The 12,981-nt window shown below is 43.2% G+C and overlaps 1 protein-coding gene across 5 annotated transcripts in view; it reads right to left on the minus strand.

The window, feature by feature from the left end:
- Positions 1-11,076, minus strand: part of obscna (obscurin, cytoskeletal calmodulin and titin-interacting RhoGEF a) — a 29,426-nt gene extending 18,350 nt beyond the window's left edge. For 4 of the 5 annotated variants that reach the window (XM_061296883.1, XM_061296881.1, XM_061296882.1 and 1 more), the window contains exons 1-29: positions 10,886-11,076; positions 9,678-9,743; positions 9,339-9,605; positions 9,039-9,200; positions 8,841-8,945; positions 8,360-8,626; positions 7,984-8,253; positions 7,622-7,888; positions 7,271-7,534; positions 6,920-7,186; positions 6,573-6,842; positions 6,236-6,502; positions 5,847-6,113; positions 5,495-5,767; positions 5,151-5,414; positions 4,802-5,068; positions 4,442-4,708; positions 4,096-4,365; positions 3,729-3,995; positions 3,230-3,505; positions 2,889-3,155; positions 2,494-2,760; positions 2,156-2,422; positions 1,797-2,063; positions 1,437-1,703; positions 1,095-1,361; positions 755-1,021; positions 379-648; positions 25-303 (exon numbers count right to left, since the gene is read on the minus strand). In XM_061296883.1, coding sequence (XP_061152867.1) covers positions 25-303; positions 379-648; positions 755-1,021; positions 1,095-1,361; positions 1,437-1,703; positions 1,797-2,063; positions 2,156-2,422; positions 2,494-2,760; positions 2,889-3,155; positions 3,230-3,505; positions 3,729-3,995; positions 4,096-4,365; positions 4,442-4,708; positions 4,802-5,068; positions 5,151-5,414; positions 5,495-5,767; positions 5,847-6,113; positions 6,236-6,502; positions 6,573-6,842; positions 6,920-7,186; positions 7,271-7,534; positions 7,622-7,888; positions 7,984-8,253; positions 8,360-8,626; positions 8,841-8,945; positions 9,039-9,200; positions 9,339-9,605; positions 9,678-9,717 — 7,015 coding nt within the window. In that variant the 5' untranslated portion in view covers positions 9,718-9,743; positions 10,886-11,076. Of the gene's footprint in view, positions 1-24; positions 304-378; positions 649-754; positions 1,022-1,094; positions 1,362-1,436; positions 1,704-1,796; positions 2,064-2,155; positions 2,423-2,493; positions 2,761-2,888; positions 3,156-3,229; positions 3,506-3,728; positions 3,996-4,095; positions 4,366-4,441; positions 4,709-4,801; positions 5,069-5,150; positions 5,415-5,494; positions 5,768-5,846; positions 6,114-6,235; positions 6,503-6,572; positions 6,843-6,919; positions 7,187-7,270; positions 7,535-7,621; positions 7,889-7,983; positions 8,254-8,359; positions 8,627-8,840; positions 8,946-9,038; positions 9,201-9,338; positions 9,606-9,677; positions 9,744-10,885 lie in introns of those variants that run through there. The other variant, XM_061296885.1, reaches the window with a different exon arrangement.
- Positions 11,077-12,981: the final 1,905 nt, after the last annotated feature.

Raw genomic sequence — 12,981 nt, forward strand, 5'->3', positions numbered from 1 at the left:
TCACATAGCTACGTCTCTCCATACCTTTGGGTTTTGGCACCACGAGAAGACTTGCTGATGTCCTTTCCTCCCCGACCACAAATGCCACAATGCCCGTCTCCTCAGGTGTTGTCATGGTGAGGACAAGTCGGTGTGTGCGACCTTGGTATGTCATCTGGTTCATTTCGTTCCTCTGCAATGGACTGGAGCCCAGCCACCACACACCCTCAGTCACATTGGCGTGGCTAAGCTCGCACACAAACATGGCATCCTCCCCAGCAGTCACGGTGATGTCTTTAAGTTCTCTAACTATTCGAACTCGCTCTGTGCAGGAGAAAGAACACCTTTGTGGCAATGGAGTAGGCATACATGGGAGGAGATTCTTACGTTACCACATACCCCTCACAACCAACTTAGCGGTGGTCTTCTTGCCCCTGGTGATGCAACAGTATTCGCCAGCATCTTCCAGGTTCAGCTGCTTGATCTCCAACATATGCGTAGGTCCTGTTTTTGTAATAATTACTCGTCCTCCTTCTTTAATGGCAATGTTGTCCTTCTTCCAAGTGACAGGGACATTCGCACTGGAAACTTCACATGTCAGCAGCACCGATTTGCCCTCCATCACCGCTTGGCTCTCCAGTTCCTTCTCAAAGAACACTGATGCTGCCGCTAGCATGAAGAAAAACATATTCTACTTGGCAAGACAAACTATGGAAACAATTGCACCGCTCCCAGGTATGAGATTCTGAAGGAACAAACAAAAAGCATTGAATACCTCTAACGTTCACTTCCGCCGTCGTCTTCTGCTCGCCAAAGACACAACTGTACTCCCCAACGTCATCCGGCTGGACGTTTCTGATGCTCATCTCAGCTATGGTCTCCTTGAGGATCATCTGATACCTCCCACCTGGAGAGAGATGGTCCTCTCCCTTCCACCACTGGACAGATACCCCCGTCCTGGACAGTTCACATCGTAGGGTCACGTTGCCTCCCTCAGCGGCCTCCTGGTTCTTTAAACCCATCTTAAACTTGAGGGGAATAGCTGTGGATGTGGAATAGAGAAAATTTGTACGATTTTGAAACACACAGACTTACAAATAGCAATCGTGGCTTACGGGTGACAGTGATGTTGGCTACGGTCTTGGTATCGCCATAGCTACAGCTGTAGACTCCACTGTCCTCCAGTTGAGTGTTTTTGATGGTCAGCTCCATCATGCCGTTTCGATTTTTTATCTGATACTTGAAATTATTTTTCAGCAGCTCCTGGCCTTTCCTCCACTCAACAGGAAGACCAGGTTTGGATAATTCACATGTCAACGTCATGCAGTTTTCCTCCTCCACTTGCAGGTTCTTTAACTTGGTTTTGAATGTGATGGGAGGTGCTGGAAATACATGTCATTGTGAACATTTGGATCGGACAGCTGGGTGTATTATTGGTAATGTGAGTAATCATCCACCTTTCACAATGAGGTCAGCAGTGGATTGGCTGTCCTTCGTCTTGCAAGTGTACTTCCCAGCATCACTCTCTTCTACATTGTTGACAAACAGTTTGGTGAGACTCCCTTCCTGTTTCATTTCATATTTGTAACCGGGCTTCAAGATCACTCTTCCTTTCCTCCAGTCCACTGGAGCTCCAGGTTTGGACAGTTCACAACAAAACACTCCACTGTCACCTTCTTTAAGCTCCATATTCTGAACTTCTTGCTTAAATGTAATAGGAAGAACTGGGAAAAAAATCAGATTTATGATTGTGACAGGTAATTTAATTGAATAAACCAGCAACTTTGATTCTTCTGGTTCTCTTGAGGGAAGCCTACCTCTTACTTTGATATCAGCCGAAGTCACAGCTGTTCCAACGGAGCAGCTATATTCACCAGTATCTTTAAGCGTTAGATCCGTGATCAGCATCTCACACACCCTGCCCTCTTGCTTCATCTGATATTTGTCTCCCTCCTTCAGGAGGTGAGCATCCTTTCTCCACTCAACTGGGACTCCTTGTTTGGAGAGCTCGCAGTGGAGTATCACACTGCTCTCCTCCACTGTTTCTTGGTTTTTCAACTTTTGCTTGAATGTCACTGGAATTGCTGTAGGGGGATGTACGACAGGAAATATAATAAAATAATAATAATGGAATAATTTGTGATCCAGCTAATCCAGTAAAATACATGAGTCTCACCCGTGATTATAATCGTGGCAGTACTTTTAATATCTTCGCAAATGCAGCTGTAAACGCCACTATCTTCAGGCTGACTCTTTCTGATGACCAGCTCCAGTGTAGAGCCTCTCTGCTTGAGTTGATACCGTTCATCGTTGATTATCTCATTGTCTCCTTTCATCCACTGAGCAGTGAGCCCTGCTTTGGAGAGCTGGCAGCTAAGTGTTACCCCGTTGCCCTCTTGCACTTCAATATTACTCAGTTCACGAAGGAATTTGACAGGTCGTTCTAGAGGGAATATTATATTAATAATATTTCGTTCTGATTATTTTTAGTGATAGTATCCTTTTTATACTGACCATTAACTGAAAGAAAAGCTGTCGTAGTTTCTTCGCCACAAATACAGGCGTAATCACCAGTGTCCTCGAGTGTGGCTTCATTGATAGTCATCTCCAGCTGCAAATCTTTCTTCCTCATCTGATACTTGTTTCCTTGCCTCAACACCAGCCCTCCTCTCCTCCACTCCACTGACTGGGAAGGTTTGTTCAGCTCACAGCGAAGAAACACACTGTTGCCTTCAATCACCTCCTGGTTGGCGAGCATGAGCGTGAAACGTGGTGGTAAACCTGTCAGGCAGGGAAAAAAAGAATTAGAATACCTGAGGACAGGAATTTTGGGCCCTCTATATCAGTGAAGATGATCTTTATTGGAGTTACCAAAAAGTAAAGCAATATGTTTTCAGATGTCAACTCACCCAAGACTGACAGCACAGCTGTTGATTGACTATCCTTGGTTTTGCAAATGTATTTGCCAGCGTCTCCATCTTGCACGTTGTTGACAATCATCTTTGTGTAAGGTCCTTCCTGCTTCATCTCATACTTGCTTCCACTGCTCAGAAGCATACGACCTCTCCGCCACTCCACCGGAGCTCCAGGTTTGGAGAGCTCGCAGCAGAAAAGCCCACTGTCACCTTCCTTTACCTCCAAATTCTTGAGCTCATGTTTGAATGTGACAGGAAGTGCTGATTGGTGGAGAAGATTTAAGTCATCAGCACTGAATATATTTTAACTGTCCTGCCATGTTAATTTTACTTACGTTTCACTTTTAGCTCTGCCGTGGTTTTCTCATCTCCGGTAATACAGCTGTACCTCCCGGCATCTTCTTCTTGAACATTCACAATTGTCAACTCAGCTGTTTTCCTTTCAAGTTTCAAGTGATACTTTTGTCCCGACATCTCCTCAGACAGAACCTTCCCGTCTTTCTGCCACTCTACCAGGGCATCTGTTTTAGACACTTTGCAGCGGAGCGTCACGCTATTGCCCTCCTCTGCCTCCTGGTTTTTCAGACTTCCTTTAAACGTGGCGGGAACAGCTTCAAAGAACAAAGAAGATGTTCCAGTTTGTGGTACATAGTCAATAAAGCCCTCATGAAAGATGATCTGCTACATGGACAACAAACTGCATTTGATTCAAATATCTGGAGATGCTCTCACATTTCAATCTATAAAATTTTAGGGTGCTCTGCATTATACACTTAAACTCAAAAAACGTGTTTCAAACTAGTCACAACACCTTTTCTATTTTACGTAACATACCAATGACTTTAACTGTGGCCTTGGTCTTCTGGTCTCTGCAGACACAAGCATAGACGCCACTGTCCTCCGGCAGGGCATCGCTGATGGTCAGCTCTAGCACGGAGCCTCTCTGCTTCATCTGGAATTTCTCTCCATCTTCTAGAAGCTCACCAGCCAGCCTCCACTCCACTGCGACGCCAGGCTTTGAGATCTCACAAGAAAGCTTGATGTTATGACCTTCTTCCACTTGAAGGTTCTTCAGCTTCTGCTTGAAGGTGATCGGGAGCGCTAAAACGCAACATTGAATTATGAGTCACTAAACATTAACACATAAAAGCAGCAAATTTCGTATAATGAATGTTGATGCTTTTTACTACAACTACTGTACCGTTCACAGTGAGGGTCGCTGTGGTCTCCACGTTCCCGCAAATGCACGTGTAGATATCGCTATCTTCCGGCGTCACATCCAGGATCCTCAGTTCAATCAGCGTGTCCCTTTGGCGAATGTGATATTTGTTGCCATTCTTGATGAGCTCACACCCCCCCTTTTGCCACTCCACAAAGGCAGATGCTTTGGAAATCTCACAGCGTAAAATTGCTGTGTTTCCCTCCTCAAAGGTTACATTGCGCAGTTTCTGCTTGAAGGTCAGCGGGAGAGCTGAAGGAGAGTTCAGGAATATTTAGCACCGATAAATTACGATTATAAGGTAATTTGGTGAAAGAATACTTGCTACCTTTGATTTTGACAGTGGTGGATGTCACCTGATCAGCACACACACACTTGTAAAACCCACTGTCTTCAGGAACAGCTTTCCAGATCAAAAGTTCTAGTGTTGTCTCCCATCTTCTCATCTGGTACTTCACCCCGTTCTTTAGCACTTCTTGGCTTCTCATCCATTCTATCGGTATTCCAGATTTGGATAGTTCACATCGCAATATGACATTGTTCCCTTCTTCGGTATGTATGTTCTTCAGATGCTGGATGAATGTAATCGGAATGTCTGGAAAGCAAGAGACAAATAAGGAAAACAAGTAATGGTCAATTTTGAATAACCCTAACCCTACGAAGAACAAGATGAGTGACATGGCCTTACCTTGGACTTTGAGCCTTGCTGTTGTGTGGTGGCCTCTGCACTGACAAGTATATTCCCCAGAGTCCTCTGGCTTCAGAGATCGGATTATGAGTGAAATGACGGTCTGTTTCTGTTTCATCATATACTTGTCTCCAGGCCTGAGGCTCTCAATGCCTTTTCTCCACTGGAACTGGACTCCCGGCAGAGAGTACTCACAAGTCAAGGTCGCAGTCTCACCCTCTCTGGACTCTACGTTCTGAAGAGGCTTTGTGAACTCAGCTGGGATAGCTAAAAGGAGATAGCAACATGAGTCGATGTGTAAGGCAAAATATTGTTTGACAATATTTTGTTGGAGAATCCCCCTTGATACCTTTGACGGTTACAACAGCCCTCGTCGAAACTGATCCAGCGCTGCACTCATACACCCCAGCATCACCTTGGCAGACCTCCCGAATTGCCAGCCGAGCCTCACATCCTGAACGAGTTGCGTAATACCTTGACGAGTTCCACATCAAGCAACAATCTTTGTACCACAGGATGTGACAAGGCTTTGAGGTCACACAGGATAAAACTAGGCCCCCTCCTTCAATCGCCTCACAGTCCTCAAGCGCTTTACAAATGGTTGGACGTCTCTCTGGTAATGTAAACAAGTCAAAGCAACTAAAGACGGAATGAAATGGAAATAGGAAATAAGAAACAAAGACAAAATCTTACCTCTGACCAACAGTGACGCATATGATCGTTTATCACCGGCTGAAAACGAAATGGTACCGGTGTCTTTACGAGCTAGCTGTCTAAATGTCAGCGTGTGGTATCCTCCCGCTAGCATTTGAATTTCATTAAGCTGATTATTGTAGAGGAGAGTCTCGTCCAGGTACCACTTCACCCCCGTGTAGTCACTGGGACAGATTTGACACTTGAATGTAACCGTGTTCCCTTCAAGGCACTCAATGTCCTCAAGTTCTTCCAGGATCACCACCCTCTGGCCTGACAGACATAAAATGGACAAGGAATGCAATGTTAACAGAGAAGAATGAACTGAATGAGTATCCAAGGTTTTCCTCACCCTGCACAGTCAGCTGTGCACGACTCTGCATGGTTCCAACATCACATGTGTAGATATCTGTGTCCGACTTCTCCAGAAAAGTGATGGTGAGTGACAGCACCACACCCTTCTGCCTCATGACATACTTCCTACTAGATCTCAGCTCCATCATGCCCTTCAACCAGGTTACTCGCTTGGCTGGCTGTCTGGTCTCACACTCCAGAGTCACTTTAGCTTTTTCCTCGGCTTGGCTGTCCTTTAACTCTCGTGCAAATGAGTGCTGCAATTCTAGAATGATACACGTTTTAGAACTTGTAGTATGTTGTTGTTGTTGCCTTCTCTCAATAATCTTTCCTGAATCCTCCTGAAGAAAAATATGATAATCCAGACCATTTTTCTCAAGTACTTACCTCGGACCTCTAGCTTGGCACGGGAGGCAACCCCATCAGCCTGACAACAGTACTCTCCTGAATCTCTGATTGTGGTGTTCTTGACTATCAGCTTTGCCAGGTTCTTTTCCACACTCATCTTGTATTTGTGACTCTGCCTGATTTGATGGCCATTTTTCAGCCAGTGGATGCAGACCTCGGGTTTGGTGATCTCACAACTCAGCTCTGCATCTTCACCTGGCACAGTCTTGACATTCAGCAGATCCCTAAAAATGTGCACTGGGCGCTCTAAGATCACAGTACATCCAATATATTAGGGCAAATTAATCTTGCATTGATTCTAAAACTAGATGTTCACCTTGGACAAAAAGCATGGTCCTGCAGCTTAAGTCATTAATCGCAAAGATCACTTCTCCAGCGTCGGACAAAACTGCATCTTTAATTCTCAACTTGTACTTGCGACCATTGTTGATGATCTGGAAGTGGCCATTAGAGACAACCACTTGACTGTTGATGGTCCAGAAAGGCTCATCACTAAGAATGTGAGAGAGTTGACATGCAAAAGTGCAGCTTTCACCCTCCAATATGGAGGTTGTCTTCAAACGCTGGATGATAGTGATGTGTAAATCTGTAAATAGATCAGATAAAGAGCATTTGAATATGTAATGTCCGGGTATATTTTATTTGGACTTCTCTTCAACCAACCATGAACAGTAACTTTAGCCTTGGTCTGGCTGGTGCCGAGGTCACAGGTGTACTGTCCAGCATCATCTTTACTCAAACAGTGAACAATCAGTGCCATGGACCTCCCATACTGGCACAACTCATGTTTATCATCAGGCGTCAGAACAATGCCATTCTTTCTCCAGACTGGGATCACAGATTCTTTGGAAATTTCACACTGGAGGCAGACTTCCCCTTGTTCTTCCCCAACTGCATCTTCCAGAGGTCTTAGGAAGACTGCAGGTCGCTCTAAAGGCAATAGAAAACATGATTTTGGGATTGATGGGAAATTTCTCTGAAATAAATATCAGAAGACTTCTTATTTTAGCTGACCTTTAACTTTTAAAGTTGTTGTCTCGGAAAGAAGACCAGTTTTAAAGGTGATTCTGCTGTTCTGGGGTCTCAGCTTCTTAATGAAGAGGCTGTGCATGGTACCCATGTGTTGGATCCTGTTTATGGCACTGGAATAGAGGCGGACATTGTTGAGGAGCCACTCTACGTTGGCAACCACATAGTTGAGCTCACAAGCGAAGCTGGCAACACCATCTTCTTCAAGTTCCACTGGTTCAAGGTGTTTGACCAGCTTTAGTTTTCGCACTATGACAAAAAAAAGAAAGTGAATCCAATACAAGTGGCAAATATAGATCAGGTCTGAGCTCGATGAATCATATTTAGCTTACATACCTTCGACCTTAACATGTGCCTCGCTCTGTGTACCCCCCGCCGTGCAGCTATACTGCCCTGCATCCATCCCTACCAAGCCATGGATTGTCAGCTCTGCACGTTTCCTATCTCTCCTCATGCTGTACTTGTTTGAAGTCTTCAGAGCTGTACGACCTTTAAACCACCTCACCACTCTGGGGGAGGGGGCAAACTCACAGCTCAGAGTCACAGAGCTGTTCTCCTTGGCGTCCACATCTTCCAAATTGCGGACAACTTGAAGGGGCCGCTCTACGGGGAGAGATACTTCACCGACTGAAAGCGATACCTACACCCTCGAATGATCACAGAGGGGGATGGACTTGGGGGAGGGATGTTTCACCCACCTTTTACCGTAAGTTCCGCAGAAGAACGGCTCTTGCCAGCGACAAAAACCACAGGCCCCGACATGGAGCTGTCTGTGGAAATGAGACAGAGGCTGTGGATGGTACCCTCTCTATAGATATCCACGTTTTCGCTAGGCTCCAACACATTCCCATTCAAGGTCCATCTGGGCGGCCTTCCTGACTTCAAGCTGGTTTCCACTTGAAAAAGCGCTGACTCAGGTTCTGTCACTTCCACTGAGCTCATGCCCCGAACGATGCTCATAGCCTGCTCTGCATGGACAGTCATAACATGCAGCACACTTCTATTAGTGACTCTCATAAATTGTGTTTTATGATTTCTGTTATTTTGTGTATGGAGTGCAAGCATATATCTCACCCTCAACTAGAAGCTGACAACTGGTTTTGTCATCTCCTGCGTCACAAGTGTAGGTGTCTTCATCTGACGAGCAGACGTCGTCAATGGTAAGCTGTCTGTAAATGTCTTGGCTGACCAGTTGGTACTTTTTGCTGGACACAAGCTCCTTTTTGTTCTTGTACCATTTGACTTGAGCGTTAGCTCGAGAAACTTGGCACTCCAGCAGGCCTCTGTGGTGATACATGGCTATCTTGACTCTCAAGGGACGTACTATTTGGACTGGCAGCTCTGAAAATCAGAAGAATATGCAATGGTTGTAAAACCTTGAGAATGTTTTGTTTTATTTTTGTGTGTGTTTTGTCCTTAGACTTCTGTGTAAATAAGTCCGCCAATCTGCTTAGCAAATCTATAATGCAAAATGTGGCATGACTGTAGTTTGTGACAATTTAATTTGCACATACACAGGTACACAAACATAATGGTAATTTTTTTTTAGACTCACCTTTTACTGTAAGAGTTGCATAAGACGAAACACGTTCCGCAGTGAATCGGATCTCTCCAGCGTGTTCTGGTCTGGCTGACTTAAAAGACAGGGTGTGGGTTTTACCTGAAACCAGTTTCAAAACAGATACCATTATGCCTTCATCCAGGACATTTAAACAAATATGTTTACATTATGTGAATTATGTAGCTCATTCACCCTGATGTCTGATCTTGATGTTGTCTCCAGGTCTGATTCTACAGTCATCTCTGTACCACCGACCATCCACATCCACTTGGTTTACTTCACACATGAAACTGACTGATTGGCGCTCCATAGTATCAACATCCTGAAGTTCCTGGACAATATAGATGTCCCTAGCTGGTAGGAAATTGAATAAACAAGTTAGAACAATTAGCTTTTCATGAATGTTCCATGTCCCATTAGAGAGTCTCAATGAAACCTGAATCTTGAACTTGTTTTGGACTCTCAAGGTCTCAGCTGGTTTTCCAAGCCTACCTCTAACTGTGAGTCTCCCAGAGGTCTGAATGCCATTTGCCTGGAAAGAGATCAAGCCCACATCTGCCAACGCCACTCTGTTTAAAACGAGGGAATGCGTTTTCCCGTGTGTGCTGATGCGGCAGTTGGGCTTGGACTTGAGCCGCATCCCATCCCTGGTCCACACTCCCTCGATGTATGACAAGTTGAGGGTCACCTCAAAGGTGCAGCTTTCACATTCCGACACTTGTACATCCTCCAAGCCTCTAACCACCTGCAGACGGTTCTCTGAACCATGAAGACAAAAGGGTTTGTGTATCAATAATCAATGTGGGCAATTGAATCGAATAAAGAACTTACTTGCGGCTGCTACTATTCCTCCAGGGATATTGTCGGCCATACTTCTTGCTTCGGATTGATTGAAACCTTGCAGTCCAGAAATGGAAACACATGAGCTACAGGTAAGTCTTTGGATGATGGGAAACTTATCTGTGATTGTGTGTTTGCCTGTAGCTGTTTGCTGAATTAGCTACCATGCTTTAGTAAACAAAGAATTCTGAATTGTACTAAACAATAGAAATTATTTCTGGAGTTCTTTATTGGCAATGATGAACATCTGACTTGCGTGATGTACTTTGATTAGATCCAGTACATAACCTTTACCAAAAATAATCATGCTTGGGTCTGATTTACATTTTGGTAAAATTGACCAAAATTAAAGGGGAAAACTGAGCTCAAAGCCATTCAGTTGCAAGACGGCTATTTTCGGATCTCAGTCGAGTCACCCATAAATGTTATATTGGATCGTTTGCTTTGTAGTTTGCAAAGTTGGAAACTGCAATGCTGTGGAGATGTTTCTAAAAATGAATTTCAGTATTTAAGCATACATGACAATACTGTCCATCCTGTCAGCAAGATCACATATAGTATTTTCCTATTTGCATGTGCATTGGTCATGTTTGACCTCAATACTTTTCAAACAGTAAAACAGCTACCGATAGAAGAAATATTATTCAATAGACAATCATAACTTTTTGAAATGGAGATGTCTCAAAAGCATCTTATGATGGTATCAACTCCACTAAGAAAGTGTGACAAACTCCAAGATGGCCGTGTAAAAGTCAGTAAACATGGCATCACTACCATACGGTGGATCCCAACGGTGGTATGCTCGACCTCCCCTGTAGTGACGAGGAGTTTAATCTCTGTCACCTCGCTTGACTTAGCTCATCACCACCAATATAGACTCAGCTGCGATGCTGTCTCTACCACACTCAAATGAAAAAGGGAAGCTAAAAAAAATGAGAATAGATTGATATCAAATCTAAGAAGTTGGAGCCTATACAAGTATTAGTAAAGCAAAGATGTTTACAAGACTCTCTAAATAGATTCAGCTGCAGAATAACTCGGACAGCATCTCGACAAACCACTGGATTCAAATTGAATATAGCTCAACTTAACATTTAGGCCAAACAAATGTCATACACCCAAGATATAATTCACAAATAGCCATCCACAAAACACATCAAGATGCATGCCAAGAAACAAAACACCAGTAGTGTACGAACCTTTAACTCAGATGTACTCTAAGAGAAATCCATCCTTACACTGGCTGGGCATGGTGGAAAACAAAATATATTTTTCTTAAATGTATAAAAGAACACCATCACAACAAAAATACAAACATCCTTTACAACAAAGCTTACTATATTAACAAGTCAGCATGCATACATTGGGAATATGAGTCGCACTACCCCGAAGGAGACAGCCTCCGGTACTTTTTTTTTTCCCCCTTGCTGCTGTGATGGAGCGATTTAGTGAACAGCTGACACATCCCTCCCCACATACTGACCTCCAAATAGCTCTCTGTCAGTATGCGGGCGAAGATAGCTTCAATCGTGTGACGCAGAATGCATCAATAGAATCAGCACAATCAAATAAAATGTTGCAATATTGACGAGATAACAGGCCGAGAAATTTATGATAGTGCTCTGACATCTCGCTCGACCTGTATTCGTCTATTCATTTCGTACCATTTAAATTCTTCTAGTTTTCAGGTAATTTGATGTATTTTCTGGGTATATGGAAAGAGGAAAAAGACATAAGTACTGGTGCAGCATACAAACTCTGAGAAGAGATTTGAACCCAGAACTTTCGACTGAAGGGCGAACATGCTAGCTGAAATGTTTACAGTTTGACACATTTTATTTATTTTGTTCTCTGGAATTTTACTGACAGCATTTTTTAAGCATTCACTTCAATTCCATTAGGAATTGTAATCTCCATTATAAACTCATTTGAATAGGGATGAAGACTGTTTAAGTCTACTCGTTAAGCAACATGTCATTGGCCGTAATGTTCACGTGTGCCGTCGCTCAGGGGACCTCCTCCAACCGTCACAGTTGAAAGGTCATGAAGAGATTAAGGAATAATGACCTCACACATTTCACTGGGTCATCATTCCCAAAAAACACTTACACATGCTTTGCAAGATTAACTTTGAATGATGTTCAAACTAAAGATAATAGCACCTCAACAGACATCTAATTAAAAAGTAAGATGTACACCCGATTTAAATATGCGTTTCCTAATTTAGACAAGCAGACAGAACACAAACACAGGACGGCCCGGCATTGTGTTTGCTGGGCTTGATAGACAGCCCCATGTGGAACTGAGCACTCCTTAATCCAGTGAAACTCTATCGACACGGTAATCTCCACGCAGTCCTGCGGCGGCACAAAAAAACAACTTGTCGTCAGCAAGGGTGGAATGGTGGCCTACAAACCGCTCTCGCTTTCCAAAGTTCCATTGCGTCATTTATCACAAAGGTTCATTTTGTTAAGTGAGAAATTTGGTTTGTTTATTTTTGAATAGAAAGTAGAGGTCCAAAATTATGTAACAGAAAAAGACTACAAACAAATCCTTCAAAGACTCACATGTGATATTTCCTTTAACATAGCAACTGTAATATCGTCACTTGCCGATATATTCAAAAAGTATTTCAACTTAATTGTTAAACTGGCCTAAAAGTCATTTCCTGTAGGTGGGTGTAATAACATACTTTGTAGTGTGCCATACTCAGGCAGCTGCATCATGCAGAATAACATTAGATGTCCTTGACTAAAGCCTTGTCAACAGTCCCACATGTCTAATTACAGCACAGCCTACAAGATGACAACTAGTTAAAACACTAACCATTCATTTTACCTCTCTGAAAAATGATATACCGTAATTTTCGGACTATAAATCGCACCGGAGTATAAATCGCACCAGAAAAAAAACATATATATGTATATAAGTCGCTCCTGAGTATAAGTCGCCCCCCACCCAAACTATGAAAAAAAACGCGACTTATAGTCCGAAAATTACGGTAGTTTGTTCTTATTCTGACCAACCTTCAAACTAATTTTATTTTCTGTCTTAATTGGTGCTAAAAAGGATAATTGCTAATATGCTAATTTTTGCTTTTATGCTAATCATCAATTGTACCCAAAAAGCATCAGACTGCAGCTACAAGCGTTTTGTCACCCTCTTGTGGTAAACCTAAGTTGCACCTTTCAGAAAAAAACCCTGATTAAACTTGTAAAACATTGCAGTTTCTTTCAAATAATATATTTTATAATCACAGTCATACATGTTAAAACACATTTCTTGACATTGGAAA

The sequence above is a fragment of the Syngnathus typhle genome, linkage group LG14 (genome assembly GCF_033458585.1).
Source record: "Syngnathus typhle isolate RoL2023-S1 ecotype Sweden linkage group LG14, RoL_Styp_1.0, whole genome shotgun sequence".
NCBI lineage: Eukaryota > Metazoa > Chordata > Actinopteri > Syngnathiformes > Syngnathidae > Syngnathus > Syngnathus typhle.